General features: G+C 40.9%; 1 protein-coding gene across 7 annotated transcripts in view; it reads right to left on the bottom strand.

Moving 5' to 3' along the window:
- Positions 1 to 24202, bottom strand: part of RBMS3 (RNA binding motif single stranded interacting protein 3) — a gene marked incomplete at its 3' end in the record, with an annotated part of 779945 nt that overhangs the window by 40492 nt on the left and 715251 nt on the right. For all 7 annotated transcript variants that reach the window (XM_082193455.1, XM_082193458.1, XM_082193459.1 and 4 more), the window contains 2 exons: positions 23762 to 23858; positions 17860 to 17910 (listed from right to left, as the gene is read on the bottom strand). In XM_082193455.1, the coding sequence (XP_082049581.1) occupies positions 17860 to 17910; positions 23762 to 23858 (148 nt within the window). The remainder of the gene's footprint in view (positions 1 to 17859; positions 17911 to 23761; positions 23859 to 24202) is intronic.

Genomic DNA, 24202 nt, shown 5'->3' on the forward strand with positions numbered 1-24202 from the left:
GCGGGGTATAAATAAAAAAATATTTTTATTTTTATTATTCCCCATGTTTCTCAGCTGCTGTTAAATTCTTTGAGGATTCCCATATCAAGGCATGGGGTCGTGGTGTGTTTGGCACTTGCCTTTTCCCACCTTGATCTTCTTGTCTTCAGAGACATGTTACACCTAGAATTCTAGTTTTTAAACGTGCATTAAACATCAGGCTCACTGGGGGAACATGCAATGAGCAGCTGTATGGTCCTTCAAGTTCGAAGGTGGGACTTTTTGCCTTCCCCACTTTGCCTGGCGTCCATATTAGGCTCTTTAGGAGTACATGGCGTAGAGGTTTCTAAGCCCTTACTTTGATCTAACAGGCTTTGCACCTTGGCTTCCCTCTTCATTCAAGTTAATGTTATAAGAATTCTAAGGTCTCAAATATAAATTAAATGTTCATAAATGCACAAGGCAAACACATACATAAGTGGTATATAAACCACGTGTCTGAAATAGTACAGGAGAGCAATCCTGAAGCCATTTTGACTCTCCCAAATTGACCTCAAATATTTCTCTGCAAGGAGGGAGGAAATGGGAAAGCCAGTGTGGTGTAGTGGTTAAGAGCGGTAGTCACGTAATCTGGGTAACCGGGTTCGCGTCTCCGCTCCTCCACATGCAGCTGCTGGGTGACCTTGGGCCAGTCACACTTCTGTGAAGTCTCTCAGCCCCACTCACCCCACAGAGTGTTTGTTGTGGGGGAGGAAGGGAAAGGAGATTGTTAGCCGCTTTGAGACTCCTGAAGGGGAGTGAAAGGCGGGATATCAAATCCAAACTCTTCTTCTTCTTCTTCTTCTCTCCATTGTCTTTTGCTTACAAATCCTGTCTTAAGGGCATATTTGTGTATGAATAGGGTGAGCCTGTGACCTGGATTCAGGAACTAAAGGATTAACCATCACCAAAGAATGGCCAGGCTGAAATCAGTGACCATTATCAGGTATCCTGGTAGATAGGATTTCTGCTGTAGACCGCCTCCTTCTGTGATGTATGTATGATGTTTTAGGGGGGTGGTCTTGGGCTACAGGGTGGCCAATTTCAAAGTCTATATAAGGGCTTCAGTTACAGATAGGTAGCCGTGTTGGTCTGCCATAGTCAAAATAAAAAAAATCCCTTCCAGTAGCACCTTAAAGACCAACTAAGTTAGTTCTTGGTATGAGCTTTCGTGTGCATGCACACTTCTTCAGATACAAGCTCATACCAAGAACTAACTTAGTTGGTCTTTAAGGTGCTACTGGAAGGAATTTTTTTATTTATATAAGGGCTTGTGAACCATTGTTCAGGGTTCTCTCCTCTGTCCTGTGTGTGGTGAGTGGGGACCCTGTTGCAACACTTTAATAAAGATCAGGCTTCCTAGCTGCTCTGCTTCTCAATATACTCTGGTTGGCCCCTGCTATTTCTCCTACCAACAGGGAACTTACTTAAGGACCCTATACGGGTTCTTGGATACCCCATAAGGGGAAAGGAGCAGTTTTTTCTTATAACAATGTGAAGGCTCCACACTGTGGACCTGGTGCGACCTTTAGAGACTGTTGGAATGCTGTTCATCTCCATTTCTTGCAACTTCCCTGCTTTCCTAAGAGATACTTTGTCAGCTAGAAAGCACGTCATCCATCACACCCTCATCTGCTTAGTGAAGCTGCAAAGTGGTTGATTTTTCTGGACGTTATAGACCCATGTCTTACCAACCAGTGGATTTTATAGTACTACCAAGTACACCAGTAACTTCCGCAGAAAAGCTACTATAGTATCCAGTACGAAGTTACCAGAACAGATGTACTCTGCAAACAAAAGTGCTGCCTAACTCACACAACTAAGAGATAAGTTCCCAGCTCATACACTGGGGGTAGGAAACTCTTGGACCCCAGGGAGGTTCCTCATTCAGCCAATGGAGAAAATGGAATGTAAAGCTTGAGTGGAGTTAAAAAATACGTGTCTCTGTTGCCACGGGAAATATCTGTGTGTGTGATTGTGTCTCTGTGTTAAGATTGTGTTGCTTTTTGTGGATCTAGCCTCACCTGATACTGGAATGCAGCCCCAAAAACATTTCACTTAGGTAATGAGACCTTCATCCCCCAAAAGGTACCCTAGGATCTCCCATCATGTTCTCCAGGTGTCTTTCATGTGTCTTGTATCTATGCCTCAGCTCATACGGGCAAAGTCAGTGGATAAGAGTCCATGTTGCTAGCCTTTGTACTCTGCTCAGCACCATCCATGTGAAATCTTATTTGCCAAGCAGAGAAACTTATCGTATGATCTCAGTATTTATTTTGATATCGGTCCTGTTAAGTAGGTCATTTTATGAGATGAGATGAGAACATTCCAGCTGCAGATCACAAGTCTAACCCGTATATGCAAATATAGATATGCAGAATGACTTAGGTTGCTAGCGCAATTGCTGTTCTTGATTAACGAAGATCTGGTTGCTGGTTTGAATCCCTGAAAAGTTGGGATCAGAAGGTGGCTTGCGGTTGATGGGGAAGAGGAGAGGAGGATTATTTGCACTATGGTCCCGCTGACTCTGCTCATTAATTAGGACTACCCAAAATGAAGGGTGTTTGTTTATGTAAAAGACTGCTTAACTGCTGAGCAGTGGTCCCTGCAGAGCTCACCTGCTGTGTTGCTGACTGTATAAGCTTCATCCCCTGATTTCAAAAGAATGTAAATTTAAGAAAGCAATAGATCCATATGCAAAATAGTTAGCCATTGTTCCTTTAACTCGCACAGTTAATTGAATACATCAAATGAAAGTCGTTCCCTGCTTAATTTGACCCCCTCGGAAAACAATCAGATACCCCTCCTATGCAGCTACAGCTGTTCATAGGACAGATTATGTTAATGTTATTTTGACCTAGATCAAAAAAGAAAGTACCAACATTTTCAAAAGTTTGACGGATTACTTGAAGCTCCTGCCAACCAGAGGTCCCATTCCTGGTCTTAGCTCCTAACTGGCCAAGAGGTTTAAACGTTTTCTGCGCTGGCTCTCTGTTTATGGAATGTTCTCCCCAGGGAGATTCAGCTGGTGCCTTCATTATACACCTTTAGGTGACAGGCAAAAAGTTTCGCTTTAACCAGACCTTTGGCTGATTGACATCCAATGTCCTTTTAAAATGTGTTGGAGAGGAAGGAGGAATTATTGGGTTGTTCTTGCTTTTAGTTTTATTATGTATTTTCTGCTTTTATATTGTGATTTTATTTTGTGAACTGCCCTGAGATGTGCAGGTATAGGATGGTATACAAATGTAAATACAGTGGTGCCCCGCAAGACGAATGCCTCGCAAGACAAAAAACTCGCTAGATGAAAGGGTTTTTCGGTTTTGCGTTGCTTCGCTAGACGAATTTCCCTATGGGCTTGCTTCACAAGACGAAAACGTCATGCGCTTTTTTTTTTTAAAGCCACTTGAAGAGGCGCATTTGCGACGAACTGTGCTTCGCAAGACGAAAAACATCGCAAGACGAAAAGACTCGCGGAACGAATTATTTTCGTCTTGCGGGGCACCACTGTAATAATAACAACAATAACACTAATAATAACAATAATGTTTTTTCTGTACTCAATGCTTGTAGATCACTGGTGCGCTGGAATTATCTTAGCAACTCCACTGCCCATATTAACAGTACATCAAAAGCTGACTGTGGTCTAGTGTCATATAACTAATACCTTACTTAAATTGTTCCTTCCACCAGTACATCTTTCCTGGATTGCTGTGTGCTGTTCAAATATATATATATTACATAGGTATGATATATATGGAGAGCTGGGTGGATCTATTTCTGGTCAATGCCACTTTCTGTTTACTCATGAGTATACCCCCATCGTTCTGCCCAGATACTGAGGTCCAGCTCTGAGGGACCTCTGGCGGTTCCCTCCCTGTGAGAAGTGAGGTTACAGGGAACCAGGCAGAGGAGCTTCTCGGTAGTGGCCCCCGCCCTGTGGAACGCCCTCCCATCAGATGTCAAGGAAATAAACAACTATCTGACTTTGAGAAGACATCTATAAGTAAAGTTTTTAGTGTTTGATCGCGGTCTCCTTTTCCTTTGCAGTGGCATAAGAGCATTTGGCCCCGCACCCTTGCCCCGTCCTCCATTTTTGCATGATCGCTTGAACAGAAGATGTAGTTTTTTGCTGTGAGACAGTTTGTTTCCTTAGCAAGCTTTTGTTGAGCGTCTTCTCTAAAAAAAGCTCAACAACCTTTACCTGAAATGGGACTTTCCTTCCTAAAAAAAGGCTCAACAACTTGGACCTGAAACCCACCTACCCACTGGGGTAGATCACTGCCCGTCTTTTTTCCTGTGAGTAGATCGCAGTCTCTTGGGAGTTGGACGCCCCTGTTTTATTGTACTTTTAATATTCTGTTGAGAGCCACTCAGAGTGGCTGGGGAAACCCAGCCAGATGGGCGGGGTATAAATTATTATTATTAATAATTCTGTCTGGTTTCCAAATGAATTATTATTATTATTATTATTATTATTATTATTAAAAAGATCTGCACAAAAACCTTCTCTCAAAATACACATTTCTAAATGCATTTTGATATGTTTTTGACATTTCTAAATGCATTTTGATGTTTTTGACATATCAAAATCGTTCAGCCCGGACACTGAGATCCAGTGCCGAGGGCCTTCTGGCGGTTCCCTCATTGCGAGAAGTAAGGTTAAAGGGAACCAGACAGAGGGCCTTCTCGGTAGTGGCGCCCACCCTGTGGAACACCCTCCCTTCAGATGTGAAGGAAATAAGTAGCTATCCTATCTTTAAAAGACATCTGAAGGCAGCCCTGTTCAGGGAAGTTTTTAACATTTAACGCTGTATTGTTTTTAATACTTGATTGGGACCCGCCCAGAGTGGCTGGGGAAAGTCAGCCAGATGGGCGGGGTATAAATAATAAATTATTATTATTATTATTATTATTATTATTATTATTATTATTAACCAAAAACTATGCTGCAATATTCAGGAAGTATCAAACTAGGTAACTTAATTCTTGAAGGAGTGGATCAGGTCCATTTGTACTGGAACTCAAATTCACCAAGCATCCTTATATATAGGTTAATTGGTTATTTCAATATACCCACTATATCAGCCAACAACAAAAGTTAAAAGGTCAGAAACCTAAATAATGTATGGGCAAAATAGTTGTACTGTTAGTGGATTTTGAGCATACAGGGACAAGTTTCAGAAGCTCAGACTGGAAGGAACTGAAGTTAGGCAGAGGGACGCAGGTGGCGCTGTGGGTTAAACCACAGAGCCTAGGACTTGCTGATCAGAAGGTTGGCGGTTCAAATCCCCGCGACGGGGTGAGCTCCTGTTGCTTGGTCCCTGCTCCTGCCAACCTAGCAGTTCGAAAGCACGTCAAAGTGCAAGTAGATAAATAGGTACCACTGCAGCGGGAAGGTAAACGGCGTTTCCATGTGCTGCTCTGGTTCGCCAGAAGCCGCTTAGTTATGCTGGCCACATGACCCGGAAGCTGTACGCTGGCTCCCTCGGCCAATAAAGCGAGATGAGTGCCGCAACCCTAGAGTCAGTCACGACTGGACCTAATGGTCAGGGGTCCCTTTACCTTTATATATGTTACAGTTAAAGAAAACCTCACATTTAGCCATCTGAAAAACTAAGATGACATGGATCACCTAAAGCAAGGCGGTCCAACACGTGGTTGGAGGACAGCATGTAGCCCTTGAGGCCATTTTTGTGGCTGCGAGGAGGACATCAAATTTCAGTCTTACTCCTTCCTCCCGCATGACAAAACAATGTGCAGCCCGCACGTCAAGTACTATTGCAGCCCACTTCATATGAAAAGTTGGGCTGCCCTGCCCTAAAGAATCGATCGATCAATCACTAATCCTAAATAAGAGGTCTGAAGGAGACCGTATAGCACCTTCTATATTCTATATTCTATATTCACTAATGTTGCAACCGAAAAGGAGATTGCATATGCTAAATGATTCATAGAAGACAAATAATAATATATGCCTATATTAAGGTACAATATTACTTCACAGGTGACATATTAACATGACTATATGGACTAGGAGCCAAAGATCTCCTCTAAAAGCACATCAGGAGTGTTTGGATGAGGACTCTAATGCCATAATCACAATCAGATTGCGAAAGCTTCCTCAATTTCAAAAGTGGTTTGCCTGTGGACTGCCAATGTTCCAAAAAAAATGCAGGAAATGTCTCTTCCTTTGCAGATTCTGACATATGAAGAGTGATGCTGTCTGGTGCAACAATCTTCTTTGAGGTTTTCATGGAGCCTCTGACCTCAGATATTCAAATGAATGCTCATTGGAAACAATTCTGTGGGAAAGCAGAGGGTCACCAATGACTGAATATTTTAGCTGTGTCATGTTTTATCTACAATTTGAAGAAAAACTGGTTTGTTCTTCCCGGCACTTGAAACAGAACTAGAATTATCCTCCTTGCATTCCCTTTATTATAAATAAAGAGTTTGATAAAGAAAACCAACACCTCTCAAGATCTCCACACACCCCGTCTTAAAGGACTGTAGGTTTTCAATATATATATTTAAGTGATTATGAGCTATTTTTCTGTTAAGAAAGATGGTCAGAAAATATAGATGTCTGCTAATACACTCAGAGTAGTGGTTTTTGAGTGCAGCGCTATTTTGAAGAGCTCAGTACGCCTATCACATTATCATGTATTCATATTGTAGGTGTATTCGTGGTTTCATTCCACAGTTCCTTGTATAGTCCCGTATTTAGGAAGGCTGCTAAAAAACTTTATACACACCTGTGGTGGCAGCCAGTCTACTAAAGGGATATGGCAGCTGGTAAGGTGACTAGCTGAAATCACTGGGGGCCGCATCACAAGAGGGAGGATAAGATGTCCCACTTTCTGGTGCAAGGAGATGGCAGTAGATGGGCCGGCAGCAGGGTGGATAAAAATCCATGATTTTTTTAAAAAAAAATTGGGGTTTTTATTTAAATTGGATTTTTAAAAAATTTAAATCGGATTTTTAAAAAATTTAAATCGGATTTTTAAAATAAAGGAAAAATCTTTCTAAAGATACAGATAGGTAGCCGTGTTGGTCTGCCATAGTCAAAATAAAAAAATTCCTTCCAGTAGCACCTTAAAGACCAACTAAGTTAGTTCTTGGTATGAGCTTTCGTGTGCATGCACACTTCTTCAGATACAGATAAACTAAAGATAGATAAACTAAAGATAGTTTTCTATTTAAGTTACATTGTAGTCCAAAGGCTATTCACCAGGAAATAAGGATTTGTTTTAAGTTTTTCATGTGTGCTAAAGTCTAAGTTGTTTAAAAAATAAAAAAAATTGTTTAACCATATCAGTTAACAAACATGGATACATATGCTATAATGTTACTGTTTTAGTTAAATAAATTGTTTAAATTGTTATTAAGGAAATGATTGTTTTTTTCCTTCCAGTAAAGTACAGCAGAAAAGTTGTCCAAATATAAACAGTTAACTTATTAAATCTCACAATAATTTCATAATTATCTGTCTGTGTATTTCTAATAGTATAACCACATCAGTAATTTTTGATACGACTGTAAAAACTACTCTGAAAATTTATTATTGCAAAAATGAAACTTTCCTCTGGTTGTAAATATTAAGATTATACCAGCAAGAACAAGTCTTTCTGTAAAAAAAATGATTTAAATCAAGTCTTACTGACTAGTGATTTAAATCATGATTTAAATCGATTTGATTTAGATCAAATTCACCCTGCTGGCACCCAGCATCACATTAGGGCACAGCTACTGACATCAGCAGGACCAACTATCTTCTCAGCAATTGTACACTTGAATGGTGCTGCACCACCTTCACCTCCAATACCACCGTCTGATTCCAAACAGTATGGGTGGGAATTCCTGATCCCACCCTCATTGCCACACAGTGACCACGGCTGCCTAAGTCCTAATGAGCTGCAAGGTGACTTGGTTCCAAACCACTTTTTACAGCTCTGAAGTTACAGGATAGGGCAGATAGTATAGGAAAAAGAGAATGAAAACCGTAAATAAAGTGTTGTATAGTAGTGGAGCAAAAAAAACCCACTGATATACCCAGAAACAAATAGATCAACAATCAAACATAGTAAACAACACAGACATTTAAATTAGGGCATTTATTTATTTATTTATTTGCTATATTTAGAATCGGAGAATTGTATAGTTGGAAGGGACACTGATAATAATCTAGGGTGCAGGCAGTAGTGGTAGCTAGGAGGACTTAGGTTCACCCATCAGCTGTGAGTCTGTTTCAATATGGTAGATCTCCCTACAGTGATTAATGCCCTGGCTACACCCAGCCTTGACAGTTGCAATGCACCCTCAAAGTTTCAGCAGATGCAGAATGCAGTGGTCCAGGTGTTGACAAGGGACTAGATGCTCAGAGTATGTTCTACCAATTTCTGTGCCATCTGTATTGGCGCCATTCAAAAGGTTGATGGCTTAATGGCTTGATTCCAAGTTACCTGAAGAACCACCTCTGCCCATACAAATCTGCCGGAGATTTAAGATCAGCAACAGAGACCCTAATGTGTTTGCCTTTCAGGGAGAGAGATCAGGCTGGCGAGAATGAGAGATAGGACTTCTCCTGCCCCCATTACGGCCCACAGTTGTGGAACACCTTCTTCCAAGAGACACAGTCAGCTCCCAACCTTGCTATTGTTTAGGCGAAGTCTGAAAATGTTTTCATTCATGACTTCCTTTGGCAAGAGTGTGTGATAGGTTGGGGGGGGGATGTCTCTGTTTTTACCCGAATGACTGGCATATCAAATAGAATTAGAAGATACAAAATGTTAAATGTTAATTTCTATGTGTTGTAAGGTAACACGGGAATAAATTTTGAATGGTGCCATACATTATGAATAACTAGTCTATTTTGTATTTATAGCGGCAAAATGTACGGCCACATTTTAATCTAAAACTGCTGCTGGAATCATGACAACATATATTATAAAAATAGATTTCAGCCACCTGTAGGTTAATTTTATTCACACAAAGCAATCACTGCATTCTACTATACATTGTATGCTTTACATTAGTTTCCTATGAATTTATGGGTTTCCCCCCAAAAAAATCCCTAAAAATATATCTCAGTTATTAACCTTCACTATAGCTGAGCTTGCACAGACTACATATTGTAAAGCATATTGTGCTGTGTATAAACTGTCAAAAGCCCATGATTGATCGATCTGTAATAACTAACATGCATCTACCTCTGATTGATCCGCTTTAGGCAGTTTCTCCTCCTTTTTGTGTTTAGCATGTTTGTATAGTCCTGAGATACATACTATTGATATTTTTTTATTATTACCTGAAAACAGCAGAAGAAAAAGAATAGGCTTCTAAATGCAACAGCCCCCAAACAGAATACTGTGGGAATGCCTATGATTTATATATGGTTATTTAAGATGAAGGAAAATCTCTAGATTTGGCTCAGTATTGAACAGTTCGTGCTGCAAATGAACACATTTTCGGGGCATTTTCAGCCACTGAGTCGCATGGACAGAAATGAATTTCTACTGCACTTTGTTGGGGGTGGTGGAGGGGAAAAAAACTGGTATTAAAGCAACACTAGCAAAAAAAGAGTTAGAATAACAGTTATTGTACAAGTCAACTTGTTTGGCTTTCAAAGCTATTCATCTAGGGCTTGGCTGTATTAAAGGTGCCCAAATCTCACAAGACTATTCTGAGAAGCTGGAATTTGCTCTTGCTGGAAACTGCCAAGAATCAAATTGTGACTATGTGCAGCAAACTGTGGTTCTTTCACTTGATTAAGCAACAAATATTTCAAATATATAACTTCTGGTTGTGTAAGTGAGGGGGAATTAAAGAACCTCTTAATGAGGGTGAAAGAGGAGAGCGCAAAATATGGTCTGAAGCTCAACATCAAAAAAACGAAGATTATGGCCACTGGGCCCATCACCCCCTGGCAAATAGAAGGGGAAGAAATGGAGGCAGTGAGAGATTTTACTTTCTTGGGCTCCATGATCACTGCAGATGGTGACAGCAGTCGCGAAATTAAAAGACGCCTGCTTCTTAGGAAAAAGTGATAACAAACCTAGACAGCATCTTAAAAAGCACAGACATCACCTTGCCGACAAAGGTCCGTATAGTTAAAGCTATGGTTTTCCCAGTAGTGATGTATGGAAGTGAAAGCTGGACCATAAAGAAGGCTGATCGCCAAAGAACTGATGCTTTTGAATTATGGTGCTGGAGGAGACTCTTGAGAGTCCCATGGACTGCAAGAAGATCAAACCTATCCATTCTAAAGGAAATCAGCCCTGAGTGCACACTGGAAAGACAGATCGTGAAGCTGAGGCTCCAATACTTTGGCCACCTCATGAGAAGAGAAGACTCCCTGGAAAAGACCCTGATGTTGGGAAAGATGGAGGGCAAAAGGAGAAGGGGACGACAGAGGACAAGATGGTTGGACAGTGTTCTCGAAGCTACTAACATGAATTTAACCAAACTGCGGGAGGCCATGGAAGACAGGAGTGCCTGGCATGCTCTGGTCCATGGGGTCACAAAGAGTTGGACATAACTAAACGGCAAAGAAGAATAGAAATGCTGCCTCACTGCTGAACATTTCACTCAGTATTGTTAGAAGCAGCTCCCATTCAACTGATGCCTTCAAAGGCGCGCACGCTCTCTCTCTCTCTCTCTTTTTGGTCCTGTCTGTAGCAGATGTTTTGTATCACATACTTGAACGAGCTAATTCATCTGTAAGGGATCGCCCACACTGGCTGGTGTGCATCCAGCTGTGAAAATAGCTCAAGTGTCATTTGCGGACACTTTCATTCCATTCTTCTGATCTCATAGGAACTCAGTGACCACAACCAAGTCCAAAAGAGAGAGAGAGAGAGAGAGAGCGCACAAGAGAGGGGGAAGAATTGAGAACATTCACATCCTTTAAAGAAATTTCCAGCGTGGGAGTAATGTTACTTCAAGCAGGAAGCGTTTTTTTGGAAAGGAATGCAGCTGATGCCAGAGGAAGATAATACTGATCTCCTAGTGGTGGTGCCTTTGACACAAAAATGAGCCATTTCGTATTGAAAAGCTCAGGGACTGTATCATTAAGATGGAGCTAAGAGCACCTGGCTAATTCGATGTCCGCAGGACGGTTCAATCAATCACCACTTCTCACTAAAAGCTACTGATTCCCATTACAAGATGTGTTAAGACATGATACAAGTTCACTTCACCACACAAGGACTTTTCTATACCGGGAAGCCACTTTAATATATTTCTGAGCTAGAAACAAAATCAATTTGAATTGTTCTCTAGTGAATCCATACCCTGTTAATAGCGGCGCAGCCACATTAAAATTTATTAGTAGAGAAAAACAATATTCTAAGTCTATGAAGGAGTCAGTTGTCTTTTGTTTTTGTTTTTTTAAAGTGACCAGATGAAGCATCTAATGGTAATGAAAATCAGACTATCTCAAGATGCCTTAAAGTCAGCTGGGATTACTCCATCACAGGTCTAAATTTGTCTGTGAAGGTACAGATATTGCCTTATTAACATCCTCATTTAAAAGAAACAAAAAGAAATCACGCATTCTGAATGTTCAAAAAACAGAGTCAATCCTTTCCCCCCTTCATTATACTCTCATATATTCTTAATGAAATTGATGTTACACAATAAAACTCACTATGTCTGACTGTGATATTACTGCTGCTATTTCAAAGAGTGGTTTTTTAAGATAGAAAACAATCCATTTTTGGATTCTCCATACTTGCATACCAATTGCACACCATTGGAACTGTGCAACTAAGAACATAAGTCTCGCTTTGAAGCTACATTTGAACCTAGCCCAAAAGAAGAAAATACATAAATAGGCTTGGATGGTTCCCTAGCTTCAGCAGTCTTTAGGCAACCCATACTAATACTGCTTTAACCAGCTGCATAGGGCATGGCCAGGTACTGCAAAATGATACCTCCCTGTTCCTGGCCAACCATTCACTAGGAGTGGCTTTTGCAATGCCACTAAACTGTGCAAGACCCATCGCCGTCTTATGCCGTATGATTTACAACAGCTGGGTTATCGAACACTTAGAGGAAGACGAGATCTTACCAGTGAAACACAGCAGAGCTGTGGATCGTACTCTGAAATTCTTTTTACCTTTTAACACTTCCAAGAAGACGCTATCACAATATTTAAAGGCAATATATACCGCGCAGAGGAATACAGGAAGTGCTTTCTATCTTCGGAAGAATGGCAGATGAAGGTGATAGACTATATGGGATTGGCAGAAATGACTGGCAGAATCCGAGACCAGGGAAAAGAGACGGCGGAAGAAGATTGGAAGAAATTTAAGATCTATCTTAAGGGACATTGTAAAATTAATGAGTGTTAAAATGTTGCGGCTATAGAAGTAAGCGAACTACAGCTGTAAAGATTAGGTTAAAGGAAAAGAAAGAATTACAATTAGATTAAATTAAGGGTGAGGATTTGCTGAAAGAAATATTTGAAATTGGAATGCAGAAAGGGGAGGTATGAGGAGGTCGGTGAAGTAAGTTTTAAGAGAGTAAGGTTTTGAAATTATACTTGTTTGTTTTTATGCATGTTTGTTTGTATTGTGTTCGATTTTATAATTTGTGAAAATTCAATAAATATCTTTTTTTTAAAAAAGGAAGTGCTTTCTATCTTCTAGACCCATATATTCTGTTCTGACTAACAGCATCTCCCGATTAATCCTTCTATCTGAAGGATGCCAGGAATTCAAAGCACATGCTCTGCTGCTGCTGCTTTGTACAACCCAAAGTTACGTGAAGGTTTCAGAACCCTAAGTGCTTCCTCAAAATATTCGTGCGAAACCTTGATGAGGTTTGAATGCTGTATCAAATCCTAAAGACTACTGGGCAGATCCATGTTTGAGATAATACAGGCCCAGTCCACCAATGAGCGCCTCTGAGGCCAACTTGCCTTATCTGCCAGGGATTTGGGGTCTGGGGGCAGTGGGGTGATGCATACTTATGTCCAGGGAGTTACTAAAAAGGGGGGTAGGGATAATGGCTTGTCCTTGACCCAGCAGAGTATTGGTCACCCTTACAGTGTGGTATTTCCTTGTTAGTTATACAGTGGTACCTCAGAAGTCGAACGGAATCCATTCCAGAAGTCCATTCGACTTCCAAAATGTTCAGAAACCAAGGCGCGGCTTCCGATTGGCTGCAGGAAGCTCCTGCAGCCAATTGGAAGCCGCGGAAGCTGCGTCAGACATTTGAGTTCCAAAGAACGTTCACAAACCGGAACACTTACTTCTGGGTTTGCGGCGTTCGGGAGCCAAAACAGACAAATACTAAGGCGTTTGACAACCAAGATACGACTGTACTCAGTTCCTGCAGCAGGTTTGGTTTAATGTTCAATAATGTGATCTTTATTCAACCCAGTTGTACATGTCTGTGTATCTATTTCAGCCCTCAGCTAAAAGTCTGTTCCAGCTTATTCTACCAGTTTGGGTGGCATTCTTCATCTTCCCAAAGGGAGGGATAAATTCTGTACTGCACATTCTGGGCATTTTCCAATTTGAACTGTAGGTGAATTCTCATCTAACTGTAAGACGACCATCCACAAATTAGAGCATGAGGAAGGCTGATGTGACCTCAATCTGACATACCAGTCCCAGAGAGACATTGCCAATTACTATCTTGATTATCAGGGTTATTGACGCGGCAGCCCTTGATTTTCTCCCTCAAGAAATACTGGAAGATTGCTCTGCTGAGTTTTGGTACCGGCTAAGTTATTTCAGCCTTATATGTTTTAGCACGCTCATTTTCAAAGAATTAAAATGCACAGAATTTTGACAGATTAGTTGTCAATTTTATTTTCATGTTTTATGTTTATTTTCTTGTGTAGGTGAACCTAATTATGTTTCATTTTGGATACCAAACATATCTGTCTATGAAATTTATGCTTTAGTTTCCTTCATCTTTTCTATTCAGATGCAAATGGGCTTATAATTTAACTTACAATTTACGTAAAGTAACTATAGTAATGAGATAGTTCTGTGATGACACACAAGGCGCTTAAATTATTTAAGGCTATTGCATCCAAAGGATTAAAATTATATGTTGCAATCTGGAGGCTTTCCAATAAAGCAAAATAGCTGATAGTAAATTAAAAGAACAACATGTCAACGGAAATGGCTGAATATACACTATCTATCTATCTATCTAGATGCACAGGCTTCAAGGTTACCTTTTGGGTAACTGCTGGGTAAATTTATGAATAGGTTTCAGAAGTCATTGGTTAGTTTAGGGGAAACACTGGTTGGTTTCAAAGTTAGGAATCCATAAAGGATGAATCTCAAGAAAACACTGAATGATATCCCGAAATGCAAAAAGAGATGGAATCCATACATTCTGAACAGGAGGGGTCATAGGTGTGGACCCCTAGGGGCCGAGGCGGTTTCAGCCCCCTGAATGTATTTTTCAGAGGGCGTTCAATTTTCAGAGGGCATTCGGCTCCACCCCCTGGCTCCTCATGACATCACGCAGCCCTCCCCCCAAAAAAAAATCCTATGAAGAAGCTGGCACCACTGAGAGGGGTGAATTAGATGAATAATGTGGCATGCTCATTATTTTCTAACGTTACATTGGGAGAATAATGTGGCATCCTCATTGTAAGGGAGGAGCTCAACATAGAACAGATCAGACTATTGCTCCTTTAGCTGTGTACTGAGAGCCAGTGTGGTGTAGTGGTTAAGAGCGGTAGTCTCGTAATCTGGGGAACTGGGTTCACGTCTCCGCTCCTCCACATGCAGCTGCTGGGTGACCTTGGGCCAGTCACACTTCTTTGAAGTCTCTCAGCCCCACTCACCTCACAGAGTGTTTGTTGTGGGGGAGGAAGGGAAAGGAGAATGTTAGCCGCTTTGAGACTCCTTAAAGGGAGTGAAAGGCGGGATATCAAATCCAAACTCTTCTTCTTCTTCTTCTACTGTCTGCATTAACAGACAATAGTTCTCCAGGGTTGGAAGCAGGGGTCTTTTCCACCCTACCTGGAGATATCAGTGCCTGGAGATATCAGTAACCCCAGTTACCTGGGAGTAAGTCCTACTCAATTCAATACAGCATACTTTTAAGTAAACATGGTTAGGAGTGTACTGTGTGCCACTGTGCAGAATCATATCCAAGGACTGCCAGCATGACAGTAAGCTCTATTCTGTGAGAGGGATGAAGAAATGCTTGGTTTTTAATACTAAAATCCTAAGCATTTCTTATTTTATTTTTTGCAGGAATGCAGGCGATTCAGGCTCAAAATAAATGCCCTAGCTTCCAAAACCTGATTCACTGCTGTGTATGTAAGGGTCACAATTCTAGAGCGTTAAGAAATATTACAGAATGTATTTTACTTCTACCTGTAACCAAGCAAGGAATTATCAGTGTAAGTGAGGAAAATATGTGGTTTAAAGGGGCTGGCATCCTCGCCTCCAGCTTAAGAATAGAAATGGCTCTTGCATGTAAATTGTAGAGGCTCAAATTTATGTTGCAGATTTCAGCACAGTTGAAATGACTGCAGACTGTGTGTGAGAGAGGTCTTAAAAATAGCACTTGGAGGGCAGCAGTGGCAGATGAGCCAGAGGGCTGCAAATCAGGATTAGAGTAATATTGCATGTAGGTGAGTATGTTATAGCTATTCTACGCATATTTACTCCAAGCCACTAAACGTCATTCCCATAATTTCATGCACAGCAGAACTCACTACCAAAACCTATTATGTTAGTAGATGGACATCCATCCATCCATCTATCTATCTATCTATCTATCTATCTATCTATCTATCTATCTATCATAACAGTCATACTTATGTTGAGAAGTGAACTGGTACTCCCAGAAAACAAAAACAAAAAATAAACCAAAGCCTCACTTTCTATCAGTCTCCCATATCTCCAAATCAAGTAGACAAAAATTGTCCAGTGGATTAAGCGTATGACTCTCCATACTTAATACTTTCAAACTGAGCCGCTTCTGATAAAACTGTTGAAATCCAAAACGGGAAACAATCAAGGGCTCACTATCAAAAGGAGCAAGGCAAAATTATTTACCAGACAAAACCTGGTGGCTGATTGCCTTTTCATAAGCCACTGTTTATCAAGTGCCCTGTCAGGTCCTATAAGCACACCAGGAACAAAGCCCGAATAGTGGCGCAAATTTCACTTACAAAAGTGATCTTCGGGGTTATGTTAAGAAAATGCCATTTTATGCCATATATTGCAGAACAGCTGTGCAAATTTGCAAATACTCATTGGGCTCGATCCAGAAAGGAGGAAGCATCTTTGGATCCAGCTAAATCTCAAGCCATCTCACAACAAGTCTTCCCCATTATCTTGCAAGACAAGTGGGAGTTACATACTTATTTCTTTTTCAGTGAAGCTGTCACAATACTAAAGTTTGGAATTTTCACCATATCAGATAAGCTGTATTTTTTAAAAAATGCTTTAGAGAGCACTTATCAAAACAGGAGTCATCCAAACCAATCACAGTACAGTAGTTCTAAATGCCATCTCTGATTCACTGCTTGCATCCGTTTGAATATTTCAGCAATTCAGTACAGCTCCTTCCTCTCAACAATAAAGACCCTTTTTATTTTTTAAAAGAATGAAACAGGAGTAGCAGCAGATGTGCTCATCCTGGCAACTGAGAATACACAGGAGTGCAATTCCCCTGCTCTCCCCAATGTAATGATTCATAGACTACACAAAGTGTACTTTGCAATTCCCTTACCATCATTAACGAGCACAGAACCCTCCCAAGCAGCATACCTACTAACGTAATATTTCCGTGCAAATTAGACCGAATGCTGGGAGCTCCCCTAAGGGATGTCCTCAGCACACCTGACACCTGGAACCCACTCAGGGACTTGCCCTGATCCCCTTGCTGGCAGAATAAGCAGACAGGGAGATTTAAGGGTCAACACTCCAACCCACGAATCGTTACGCAAAACCTCAAACAGCATTGTCCCAATTATTTTCTGGATCCTATTCTGCTTAAACTTCCAGTTTAGCCCCAAATTCTGCAACCAGTAGTACAGGAACCCATTATCAAAATGTCAACTTATTGTCATTAAGGATTTGCTGCACATCTACACCTGAAGCACACTAAATTTCTCATAACTATTTAGCAGGGATATGCAGAAGGCCAAGCTACTCCATAACACATAAAGTGACCTTGCACTTAGTTAAATAATTGGTCCTAACCCACTGTGACATACAGTTTCCAGGGTCTCAGAGCAGAGGTCTTTCCAATCTACTGCTACCTAATCATATCAACTGAAGATGCCTAGGTTTCCACACAGGAATGTATGCATAGCAAGTGCTCTACCACTGAGCTATGGCTCCTCCCACAAGCTGCCATCATCATCATCATCATTTATTATTTATACCCCGCTCATCTGGCTGGGTTTCCCCAGCCACTCTGGGCAGCTCCCAACAGAATATTAAAAACACAATAAAACAGCAAACATTAAAAACTTCCCTAAACAGGGCTACCTTCAGATGTCTTCTAAAAGTCAGATTAAACCTCAGCCTGGGAAACTTTAATACTCAAGAGTTCCTACAAAGCTAAAAATTGAACCATATTGCCCTTGACTGTGCATATGATTTTTAACTACAATGCATGTTAGCACCACACACAACAAAGATGCATAGAATCTACCAACTCGGATCTGCCTAATAACTATTCCACTAATCCTTGGCTTTTTTTTGCAGCTGATATTACTCTCAGTAAATTCTCAACTAACTTGAGTAACCGCAGTAAACCTGCCACAACCAGGAAATTCAAGTTCCACTAGCTCCCAGAGAAAAAAGAAGAAACAAGAAAAGTGTGCATATTATGCTCACTTACTGTTGGTTGCATAACGTATGACGGATGAGGCATCCATGAAGTACTCTGAACCTGTGTATCAGAAAGCACTATATTAGCACAATGGTGTAAAAAAATAATAATAATCACACACCCAAATTTGGCAATAATCTTGCTTTGAATAAAATACATAGCAAATTGAAACTTGCTGTAGCACTTTGGAAAATGCTGCAGCCATATTGCTGCAAGTTAATGGATGTAATTTCCCCCCAGGTATCATCTATAGATTTGTGTTTTAAATCTTAATAGCAGGGCCTTGACAAGATTGATGCTGTGGGCTCAGATGCATCCTGCAAACTGCATGGCAGCAATTCTGATCATCCTTCTGGTCTCCAACGGTCCACCTTGCAGATAGGAGCACAGCTGCAAGGTTGATGCAGGTGGCAGCCCATAGAGAGAAATGTTGTGCGAAAGTAGAGCCTGACAAACATAGCTGTCAACCGTCCCTTATTTGGTGGGAAAGTCCCTTATCCCAGCGCCGTGTCCCGCTGCTGTCCCTTATTGATGATGTCCCTTAAATTTCCCGGGTTTCAAAGGAAGCAGCTCCTCTCCCTCCCTCCCTGCCGGCCAGGGAGGAGGAAGGCTCCAACTGTGTTGCTTGGCTGCGTTGCTCACCCAATAAGGAGTCTAAGAACGACGGGCGGGGGTGGAGCTTGCATGCCTTGTGCCGATCAAATTGGCCGCGTTGGCTGGGGACTCGCCTTTGCTCAGTGCTTCCCAGCGGAGAGATGACGGTGGTTTTCCTTGCTGCATCACCTTTGCCGGGTTGCTGCGCTGTGGGAACCACCGCTTGAGGCTTTGTTTGGCTGCTGGCTGGGCTTTCTGCCTTTGGATTGGAGGGACTCAGAAGTTGAACATACCTGTGCCTGGAAAATCCCTTATTTTGGCTGCTGATCCCTTATTTTTGAGGCTGCTTGTCCCTTATTTTCAAATCTGTAAGTTGACAGCTATGCTGATAAATGGGCAAGCAATCCTACTAAAACTAACAAATAATGCTGAATATTGCAACTAAAATAGAGCCAGGGCAAGTTTATGTCAAAAGGGCATATTCCCCTGGTTTATGGACTACTTGACTCACGACTTTGTTCTGAGTCAATGTACACAAAAGAGATATACACACAAACAAGTGTACTACTGACAGAGGCTTTTGGTGTTTGTGATAAAATTTATCGGCTTCAATCAAAGCAATATATTACAGAGTTAGACAATCAAGGGACAGTTTTCACATTACATAAATGGGCTTCCAGGAAAATCAATCAACTCAAGAGAATGATGACTAGCATTTACTCTGGAATAATTAGGATGTTCTTGAGCAAGAAATGTGCACATCCTATGTTGACCAAATCCTCTTTAAATTAAAAACACAGTTCAAAAGTTGAGAAGCATGATTCCTAAGTAACCTAATTAAATTATTATTGGTAGGAAGTTAAAAGTTCAGTAGCCTTTCAGAAAATATTCCAGTTTCTCAATGAATACTGTCACTGCCCTTAGGTCATAGGATAAATATTTTTCAAAGAACAGCTAGAAATATAGGAAACTGTCTTATATCAGGCCTATAGTCCAGTGTTGTCTACTCAGAAGTGAACTGTACTCACTGTTTGTTGATCAATTCACAGAGCTCTTACAATAACACAACATATAACAGAGGAGAATGATTCTACAGAGCCTGAGCAAATCGTGTTCCATAAGGGAGATGATAATAATCCCCAAAGTATGTCATTCATGTCAATTAGAAATCAAGCAAAATACTCTGGTGACATTGCAGCCTTCCCATTTCAAGTTGTCTGAGTCAATAAGTATCAAAGTTCACTCTGACTATTGCTCTGACAACTACATTTCCTTTGGTGGCATTTTTAGTAAATGTTTCAGATTTCCCTAGCAATTTTGCATTGTAGAAGTGATCATAGAATATGAATAACTGATTACAAATAAAGTAAAGTAACCACAACTTGCAGTGTGTGTGTGTGTGTGTGTGTGTGTGTGCGTGCGCGCATTCCACAAAGGCTCTTCTTTTTTCAAATACTGATCAGCATTTAGGACTACAGGTTATCAGGCGCTTGCCACCAGTTGGTATGAATTCTCAAAAGGGGATGATCCATTTTGAGGCAGCGGTAAAAGTGATGATTTCGAAATAATCGGCAAATACCACCAAGTGAATTTCAAGCTTGGCTAGAAAGCATTGCCACTTGGTGATGAGAAATGGAACTGCACGTTTTCTTTGAACAGGAAATTTCCTTTCCAAGTTCTGTCTTTGCTAATTCATTTGATAAGTCTTCTACAGAGGAAACAGTCTGCGCCCTTCTTTTTGCCTTTGTGGATTTTCATCCATTTAAATGTATATCTCAAAAGGCATTTAAACATAATCTTCTGTCTTCCTTTCTTGAAAAAACTTTAAAACCTTTTAGGTTTACACCTATTCCTTCTGGGTTGTGTACTCATTTTCCCCCTCTCGGTTCTGTTTGACAAATACTTTCCCCCTCATTCCACAGAATCTGTTTTAATTCCTCAGATGTTTCAGAAACAAAAGTTGTTCCCCTGTTTCTGCCCATTGCGCTCCGTATCTTATCTACCTATTTCACATAAAATTCTTTTGCTTTTATGTACTGCCATAACTCCTGAAACATCCTTAGGCAGAAAATTCAAAATAACTTCCCTAACCTCTTTTGAATAACCCATATTTCTTCACTGCCTTTATTTGTTATTATCAGACTTCATAGCCACCAAAGCTGCAAGATTTGTATCTTACCTGCCCGCCTTCCCTAAAAACAAATTAGAACTTTTACGCTATATATTCCCTTGTGTTCAGTCACCTCATCTATTCCTGTGATTGACATCCTCTTCTGCTGACACTTTTGCTTATAAGAAATCCTACTATCTCTACCTCTAACTTCCTTGCATTTTCTTCAATATTATCCTTCCTCTCCTAGCTATCAACATGGCACTGTCCCTCTGATATACTTAGAAAACACAATCTCAACAGAATCATCTGCAGCTAAATAACAGAATTCCCTTGAGGAAACATATGGTACTATCTCTAATATGAGTAACATCCAGAGCAGGCTTATGCAGTTCCGTAGTACATGAGGCTGCCTTTGAACATTGCAATTGTTCAATACAACAATCAGACTATTCACCAGAACGGATTGGTCAGAAAACCAGCCAACCCTGTGCTCCCCCCAAAAAAAATCCCACTTTCTTCCAAATGGACTGAATACTTCCTCCCAAATGCTTCAGCTGTTCAGTGAAAACTATATTTGGTATTGGGTGCAAACGCTGTCGTTTCCACAGAACAACTGAGGCACCTGAAAGGACTGCTCGTGGTTTTCATTTCAGACTGTAGAAAAACTTTGTGGGAAATAAAAATAAAAATGTTTGTCTCATAATTCTTAGAGCATTATAAATAGGCAAATTTGTATTCCAAACCATGTAACTGTGTGAGCTTTGTCAGCCTCTGTAATTGGACCCTTCATTAGCCTATAAACGTGAGACCCTAAGTACATTAAAGCCCATCTATTAAATAAGCTTATCTATCTATCTATCTATCTATCTATCTATCTATCTATCATCACAATTTCTGCATTAACTGAACTTAAACAAAATCAGTTGTCTCCTTTAACTCCCATCAGTCCCTCAATATTTAACTCCTATTGCTAACAACTGATTTATTTATTTTGTGGTGTTTCTACTCTTTACTTATCTGATACATACCTGGTGATGGACAGTTATTTGTATGACAGTTATTTGTATGGCCTGGTGATGGCCAGTTATTATTCTACACATTAATAAGGGCTATTTGATTTGGCTTTGCATGTAGGAAAAGGAGAATCACTGGCATACAAGTCAAAAAACCAGAATGTTATCTAGGAAAGGGTTACCTTTTCCTTTTGTTCAAAGTGGCTTTTGTAAAATATCCTTTTTTTAAGGCAGTATGTGCTTTCATACTTAGGGATACAAAAAGCTAACAAATATTTCTACGCTCACCTAATAAGCATTTCCATAATCAAGAAGTTATATAAATCCACTGTCTAAGAAACCCCTGGTAAACAAAGCATATTCTACAATGTGCTATTATTTCTCATATCATACACAGGACACATAGATCCATTAAGACAGTATCTAAAGAAATGTGAGAAAATGTTGCAGGACTGACTGATAAAATGTTGAAGGTAATGTAAAATATAGCATTCGCTTTAAAATAGCCAAGATGTGTTAGTTCGGAAGAGAAAACTTAAATTGCACTGCCACCTATTGTTATGGGTGAACTCTCATGCAGAAGAAAAAACTGTGTGAAGTCCTAGACTTGCTTCTGGGCACATGGTGTGGTTCCTTTCAATTTTCCACTTGTAGTATGGCCCTCTGTTTCATGGAATTAAAGGTAAAGGGACCCCTGACCATTAGATCCAGTCGCGAACGACTCTGGGGTTGCGGCGCTCATCTCGCTTTACTGGCCGAGGGAGCCAGAGCACAGCTTCCGGGTCATATGGCCAGCATGACTAAGCCGCTTCTGGCGAACCAGAGCAGTGCACGGAAATGCTGTTGATCTTCCCGCTGGAGTGGTACCTATTTATCTACTTGCACTGGCGTGCTTTCAAACTGTTAGGTTGGCAGGAGCAGGGAACGAACAACGGGAGCTCACCCCGTCGCAGGGATTCAAACCGCCCACCTTCTGATCGGCAAGCCCTAGGCTCTGTGGCGCCACCCATGTCCCTTTCATGGAATTAAGGAGCCATGAAAAAAGAAAAGTGCAATTCTCTGGTAAGAGCTATGCAGAATGTTTATTTTAAGCAGTAACAGAAGTTGTTGCAGGAAATATTGAACAAAACGTTGCCAGATTAAGGCAGCACAGTAGTCAGGGTGGAAGATACCCTTGGGAGTAGGGAAGCCCAGAATACATTATGTTGATAACACAGGAAACATTTTTTTTAAAAAGTTTATGATTGTTTATTACAGCTCACCACTTTTTTTCTTAATGCCTATCTTCATGTGTGGTGGAGTAGTTAAGAGTGCCTGACTAGGACCTGGGAAACGAGGGTTCAAATCCCCGCTTGGCCACGAAGCTCACCTGCCTTGGACCAGTCTCTACGTCTCTGCCTAACCTACTTCACAGATTTGTTGTGGGGGGTTAAATGAGGAAGAGGAGAATCCTGTGCACCACTTTCAGCTCCTTGGAACAAAGGTGGAATATAAATGCAATAAAATAAATACAGTGGTACCTCTGGATGTGAACGGGATCCGTTCCGAAGCCCCGTACGCATCCAGAAGCGAACGCAACCCGCGTCTGTGGGTCACGATTTGCCGCTTCTGCACATCCGTGTGACGTCATTTTGACCATCTGCGCATGCGCGAGCAGCAAAACCCGGAAGTAATGCACTCCATTACTTCTGGGTAGCCGCAGTCCGCAATCCGAAAATACTTATCCCAAATCTACTTCAACCCAAGGTTTTACTGTAAAATCAAGGTTTTAGTTTATGGGTACTTTTAAAGAGAAGTACATCTCACTGGGCAGCTATAACAAACACAGAGTGAAGCGTTAAAACCCAAAGGAGACAAAATATATTCTGGCAACCTTCTACCCATTGCAAAAGAAAACATCCTATGTGTGTTTTGGATAGGACTGACTGACTGAAAATAAAATAAAAAAACAGAGATTTATCTGAAAAGCTGGTTGAAATATGACGAATGCATAATAGGGTTTATTACTTAAAGTACACCTAGATCCTGAATGCACTAGGAATTTTAGAACAAATATGCACATATATTTTAAACGCTACCAAAACAGTTTATATAACAGCGTGACTAAAGTGTGCAGCAATTCACCATGCTGACATGCAAATCACAAAGACTCACTTAGGGATACGGGAGGGCACATGCAGTTCCAACATACCTGATATGTAGAGACAGGGGAAGCAGCAATGAATGGCGTGATAGATGTCTGTGGAATCATGCGGTTTGTAGCAATGCTGTACGGTGAGGAATAAAATCTGCAAACAAAAAACAAAACAAAAGGAAGAGTCTTGAGGTGATGGGCTGACATGCTGCAATGAACTGTTTCATAGCCATTAACAGCCAAACATAAACAGGAGTCCTGTTCCCCACCCCACAAAAAAAGAAAAGAAAAACAGCAAGCCAGTGCCTTTTTCTTTTCACATGTGTTGGTCAAGAAGCTGGGAACAGCCCTAACTGCTGCAGCTCACTAGATCCGCCACAGCAGGGTGCAACACACACCTGGGCCAGAGGGGGCATGGATTGGCTGCAGCCTGAATCACTGACACAACACCCACCTGCATCTAAGGCATAGGCAAACTTGGCCCTCAGATGTTTTTTG

This window comes from Podarcis vaucheri (assembly GCF_965113315.1).
Source record: "Podarcis vaucheri genome assembly, chromosome: 12".
In the NCBI taxonomy this organism is placed as follows: Eukaryota; Metazoa; Chordata; class Lepidosauria; order Squamata; family Lacertidae; genus Podarcis; species Podarcis vaucheri.